The sequence below is a fragment of the Haematobia irritans genome, chromosome 2 (genome assembly GCF_050003625.1).
Source record: "Haematobia irritans isolate KBUSLIRL chromosome 2, ASM5000362v1, whole genome shotgun sequence".
Classification (NCBI taxonomy): Eukaryota; Metazoa; Arthropoda; class Insecta; order Diptera; family Muscidae; genus Haematobia; species Haematobia irritans.
The window spans coordinates 151,990,158-151,997,102 of NC_134398.1; the positions used below are offsets into that span (position 1 = coordinate 151,990,158).

At 38.8% G+C, this 6,945-nt stretch overlaps 1 protein-coding gene across 1 annotated transcript; it reads right to left on the minus strand.

Moving 5' to 3' along the window:
- Positions 1–5,341: 5,341 nt before the first annotated feature.
- Positions 5,342–6,287, minus strand: LOC142226567 (adult cuticle protein 1-like). Its single transcript, XM_075296647.1, has 2 exons — positions 6,131–6,287; positions 5,342–6,061 (listed from the first exon to the last, which is right to left on the minus strand). Exons 1-2 carry the CDS (start codon positions 6,134–6,136, stop codon positions 5,600–5,602), a joined length of 468 nt encoding a protein of 155 aa, XP_075152762.1. The 5' UTR covers positions 6,137–6,287; the 3' UTR covers positions 5,342–5,599.
- Positions 6,288–6,945: the final 658 nt, after the last annotated feature.

Below are 6,945 nucleotides of genomic sequence, written 5' to 3' on the forward strand. Positions count from 1 at the left end.
TCTTGATGGACGCATTTTGGATAAAATTTACAAATTTAAAGAAATTCTGAACTATTTTGTGGAAGACACGAATTTAGTTCATCTTTATACTTCATTGGAATATATTTTTTTCCTCGGGTTTAGTTAATTTAACTAACGTACACAAAACATTATTAGAGTAAAGAAAACTTTCTCTAAACATAATAATTCCATGAACTAAAATAAAGTTAAATTGGCTTTAGTGAAATAGAGAGTTCATTTTTTTTTTGAGTGTATATGAGAAGCAAATTTCATCCGATCCGGCTGAAATTTGGTACATGGTGTTGGTATATGGTCTCTAACAACCATGCAAAAATTGCTCCACATCGCTCCTTAATTATATATAGCCCCCATATAAACCGATCCCCCGAATTGGGCTTTCGGAGCCTCTAAGAGAAGCAAATTTCATCCGATCCTGCTGAAATTTGGTACATGGTGTTAGTATATGGTATCTAACAACCATGCAAATATTGGTCCACATCGGTCCATAATTATATATAGCCCCCATATATAAACCGGTACCCAGATTTGGCTTGCGGAGCCTCTAAGAGAAGCAAATTTCATCCGATCCAGCTGAAATTTGGTACATGGTGTTAGTATATGGTATCTAACAACCATGCAAAAATTGGTCCACATCGGTCCATAATTATATATAGCCCCCATATATAAACCGGTATGGTATGGCCGGTATGGCCTTAAACTCCCATGCAAAAATTGGTCGAAATCGGTAAATAATTACATATAGACCCCATATAAACCGATCCCCAGATTTGACCTCCGGAGCCCATTGAAAGAGCAAAATTCATGCGATTAGGTTGAAATTTGGTACGTGATGTTAGTATATGGTATCCAACAACCATGCTGGAATTGGTTCATATCAGTCCATAATTATATATAGCCCCCACATAAACCGATCCCCAGATTTGACCTCCGGTGCCTTTTGGAGAAGCAAAATTCACCCGATCTGGTTGAAATTTGGTACGTGGTGGTAGTATATGATATTTAACAACCATGACAAAAATGTCATCCGAGTCAGTGGAAATTTGGTACATTGTGCTAGTATATGGCCGTTAACAACCATGCCTAACTAGGTCCATATAGCCCTCAGATAAATCGATCCCAAATCACACAAAAATTGGTCCATATCAAGTTCATAATTGACGAGTGCTAGAAATGCAAATGATTTTTAATCAAAAATTTAATTAGTTTGCGCGAATTTACAATATAAAACACCCGCGCCCTCCTTGCAATACCGGATCTACATTTCTTGATAATTACTACAAATGCTAATGGTTTCTATTTTTGATAGCAAATATAGACCATAAATATAGGCCGTAATATCGGCCATGCCAAAACCTATGTACCCTTCACCATAGATCGCGTACCACTTTCCGATGACATGGTATGTTAAAATTTCTTAAAATTGTCTTAGTCCATTTGGAAGCCGATCGGTTTATATAGAGAAGTCTATAAGTAATTATGAACCAATTTTCGCACGGTAATTAGAAGGCCAAATTTCAACCGGATCGGATGAAATTTGCACCTGCAAGAGGATTCGCAACCCCATTATGGGAATCGGTTTATAGTGGAGCTATATATAATTATGGACCGATAGGGATCAAATTGTGCATGGTTGTTAGATACCATATACTTACTCCATCTAACAAATTTCAACGGATAGGGTGAAAATTTCTCCCGCAAAAATATCCGCAAACCCAAATCAGGAGATCGGTTTATATCGGAGCTATATATAATTATGAGCCGATATGGACAAACTTTTTTATGCTTGTTAGAGTCCTTAGACCAACACTACATACCAAATTTCACACAGATGAGATGAATTTAGCTCATCCGATCGGCTATAGTAAACAGTGGTCCAATTTGGACCATATTGGCATATGGCCCAATATTTCGATGTATTACAATGGAATGTCAATTTACCCCTGATGCAATGGGGGAGGATATAAAAATGTCTAACCGCGTGTACGTGTTTAAAATAATTTTACCCCACAATTTCAGAAAAATTTCAGTTCAGGAAATTCAGACATACAAAATTTCCTAGAAAATAAAATGGTTGTCACAAACATAACATGTTTCAGGTGAAAAGTAACATATCGCTCTCGAAACATGTTTGGAATGACCATATTCCAACGTCTTATACGCCGTTCATCCTATAAGTTTAACCGGACGAAATGTCTGTCGGCGAAAAGTAAATGTCGATAAATGTGCTATCGATCACATTAACAGTATGGATGGGAGCCACCGTGGTGCAATGGTTAGCATGCCCGCCTTGCATACACAAGGTCGTGGGTTCGATTCCTGCTACGACCGAACACCAAAAAGTTTTTCGGCGGTGGATTATCCCACCTCAGTAATGCTGGTGACATTTCTGAGGGTTTCAAAGCTTCTCTAAGTGGTTTCACTGGAATGTGGAACGCCGTTCGGACTCGGCTATAAAAAGGAGGTCCCTTGTCATTGAGCTTAACATGGAATCGGGCAGCACTCAGTGATAAGAGAGAAGTTCACCACTGTGGTATCACAATGGACTGAATAGTCTAAGTGAGTCTGATACATCGGGCTGCCACATAACCTAACCTAACCTAACCTAACAGTATTGATGGACATACCTTATAGTGTGGCAGGTATCTGGGTGGTGGTAGTATATGATATTTAACAACCATGACAAAAATGTCATCCGAGTCAGTGGAAATTTGGTACATTGTGCTAGTATATGGCCGTTAACAACCATGCCTAACTATGTCCATATAGCCCTCAGATAAATCGATCCCAAATCACACAAAAATTGGTCCATATCAAGTTCATAATTGACGAGTGCTAGAAATGCAAATGATTTTTAATCAAAAATTTAATTAGTTTGCGCGAATTTACAATATAAAACACCCGCGCCCTCCTTGCAATACCGGATCTACATTTCTTGATAATTACTACAAATGCTAATGGTTTCTATTTTTGATAGCAAATATAGACCATAAATATAGGCCGTAATATCGGCCATGCCAAAACCTATGTACCCTTCACCATAGATCGCGTACCACTTTCCGATGACATGGTATGTTAAAATTTCTTAAAATTGTCTTAGTCCATTTGGAAGCCGATCGGTTTATATAGAGAAGTCTATAAGTAATTATGAACCAATTTTCGCACGGTAATTAGAAGGCCAAATTTCAACCGGATCGGATGAAATTTGCACCTGCAAGAGGATTCGCAACCCCATTATGGGAATCGGTTTATAGTGGAGCTATATATAATTATGGACCGATAGGGATCAAATTGTGCATGGTTGTTAGATACCATATACTTACTCCATCTAACAAATTTCAACGGATAGGGTGAAAATTTCTCCCGCAAAAATATCCGCAAACCCAAATCAGGAGATCGGTTTATATCGGAGCTATATATAATTATGAGCCGATATGGACAAACTTTTTTATGCTTGTTAGAGTCCTTAGACCAACACTACATACCAAATTTCACACAGATGAGATGAATTTAGCTCATCCGATCGGCTATAGTAAACAGTGGTCCAATTTGGACCATATTGGCATATGGCCCAATATTTCGATGTATTACAATGGAATGTCAATTTACCCCTGATGCGATGGGGGAGGATATAAAAATGTCTAACCGCGTGTACGTGTTTAAAATAATTTTACCCCACAATTTCAGAAAAATTTCAGTTCAGGAAATTCAGACATACAAAATTTCCTAGAAAATAAAATGGTTGTCACAAACATAACATGTTTCAGGTGAAAAGTAACATATCGCTCTCGAAACATGTTTGGAATGACCATATTCCAACGTCTTATACGCCGTTCATCCTATAAGTTTAACCGGACGAAATGTCTGTCGGCGAAAAGTAAATGTCGATAAATGTGCTATCGATCACATTAACAGTATGGATGGGAGCCACCGTGGTGCAATGGTTAGCATGCCCGCCTTGCATACACAAGGTCGTGGGTTCGATTCCTGCTACGACCGAACACCAAAAAGTTTTTCGGCGGTGGATTATCCCACCTCAGTAATGCTGGTGACATTTCTGAGGGTTTCAAAGCTTCTCTAAGTGGTTTCACTGGAATGTGGAACGCCGTTCGGACTCGGCTATAAAAAGGAGGTCCCTTGTCATTGAGCTTAACATGGAATCGGGCAGCACTCAGTGATAAGAGAGAAGTTCACCACTGTGGTATCACAATGGACTGAATAGTCTAAGTGAGTCTGATACATCGGGCTGCCACATAACCTAACCTAACCTAACCTAACAGTATTGATGGACATACCTTATAGTGTGGCAGGTATCTGGGTATGTCTTGATAACCACATCGAAAGTTAAAGCGTGCCCATGTCACAGAAGCCAAAAGAGTTTCAATAAATTCCCTATCATGTATATATTTTTATGGTTCGGGAAACCAGTGAAAAGAATTTTGTGTTTTGCTAATTCGTAAACCAGAGCAGGAGTCGTAGAAATGCAAAGTGATTACCGAATTGGTGGGGATATAATCTAGATTGTGGAGGCATTGACCGATATTACATGCGATAAAAAGACGAGAAGATGCAAATAACGTATGAGTCGATCGTTCGTCCACCGTTTGGACACCAAAAGGCATCCAGTGGCAAAACCTATACGCTTCCCAACGGCGATACTAATTAGATGTGTGCGAGTGATACGAAATTGTCATGACACGCGTGAATCACGTTAGACGTGAACAAAATCTGAAGGAACTCTCTTGAATGTGCGTAAATGGGACTGAAACAAATATGTCGTGCGTGGGAAATAAAATCGTTTTTTGAATGTGCGTGAGTAAAATTTCTGCAAAATCACACTCACGAAAAAAAGAGATTTAATGTTTACTCGTATGTTAACTGAAATTAACATAATTTAGCTGCCGAACTATATTCTATTCATGAATTTGGTTATCTTTGCTCATTCCCATTTGGAAAATGTCGTGAGATATTTACATTGTATTTAATTTTCAGATTTATATAGAATTCTACCTATAAAATAGATATATGTATACAGCAGCTCTTATTGATGAGAGAGAAGTTTAGCGACAGTAGTATCGATATCTTCAATAAGATGCCGAGTCTGCGGGCGAATCCATGATCTTTGATATCCAAAATGGGAGTGCAACAAAACGATTTAATTTTTATACCCTCGTATCTAAGAATTCACACCGCTTTTGCTTTATTGAATTCTTCGATTTTGAAACAATCTAAAGGAGCTATTGCTATAAAGTTATACCTCCTAGTAAGTGGAATCATATAGAGATCCTTACTCCATGCTTAAGACATTAAAACTGCTTTACGATTATCGATTTTACTTTTACACAGTAATTGCTTTATTTAGAGGAAGTGATGATAGAAGTGATGAAAAAGTATTAGAAATAGTAATAGAAAGAGTAGACCAAAGATAGACGTGCAATAAATTAAGGAAAGGAAACGGGATGAAAGATGCCGAGTGACCTAAGGTGAGGAGAATTCGCTCTCCATAAAGGAAACATTTATCTATGTACATATTTACAGATTGATACGTAAATGCAATTCTTCAGTCAACAAAATTCACAACTTAATGGGTACCGGGAGCAGGAGCCAAGTTAACATTGGCTACAGAGTTGAGATGACCTGCCAAGGGGGCAGTATGTACAGCACCACGGGTCTTGGCAACATAAGAACCACCCACACCGGGTACAACAAGAGGAGCATGAACTGCAGCTGGTACGGCAGCATGAACAACTGGAGCGGCAGCAGCATGAACGGCTACACTTGGTGGAGGGTTAGCAGGAGCAGCAGCGGCATGTACAGCAACACTAGGAGCGGGAGCGGCAAAAGCGGGAGCATGGACAGCTACTGAAGGGTATGGACCAGCGGCTACCACAGCATGGCCCCAAGGACCCCATGGGGATGCCACAACAGGTGATGATACGGCTGTATAGGTGAGACCATGGCCAGCGACATGAGGATACCAAGGAAGTACAGAGGATTGGGCACCCAAAGCCAAGGCCAAGGTAAACAAGACAGCGACAGCGAACTAAAATTGCAAAACAATGAATTTAATTTTTTTCTGCTATATTCAAAGATTAATTAAGTGCCAACTCACTTTCATTTTGTTTGACTGAAGTTTACAGAAAACTAATCTGTGTTAATCGATTGAACGCAGGTTCTATTCTGATTGCATTACAAGAAATTTCCATAGTTTTATATGGAAAACTGGAGCAGTACCACAGCTCCACCCCAGCACAATAAGCATACAAAGTTCATAACCAATATTATCTTATGTTGGTGATTGTTTTTCATTTTTTTTTTTTCAGAATACGGAACTGCTTGCACGAATGCATACATTGGTTGTCTATATGGAAAGTTCAAAATTAATGCAAGAACTAAGTTGATTTCTATTCATGTTCTAGAAAGTGTTGCTCAGCGATAGACAGGGGTCGGATTTCAATGCATCTACGCTGACAAATGGTCATCGTTAAAGACATGCTAAAATTAATTGAATTTTTTTATTTCAACAATAATTTTTTTTTTATTGTATGTATGGGTCAAAAATTTTATAAGGGCACTAAACTCAGTTTTATTTTATTTTAGTTAATGGAAAATTGAAAAGGTTTCCTTCACATACAAATTTACCAAATTCGTATTTCCCACAACAAAAATTTCCTAAATTTTGTAAATTTTACCAAAACAAAACCGGACGCTATAATACTCCATGAACATATACGTATACCAGAGGGAAATAACTGCTATACCGATGGATCAACGATGGGAGAGAGCACGGGACTGGGCGTATATGAGGGGGTCCTATCCCAGATCTTATTCCAATTACCGGATCACAGCACAATCCTGCAGGGTGAAGTGGGTGCCATAATCGAAATACGGCAGGATCTGCATCATATGGGTGCAGGGAGATACCGG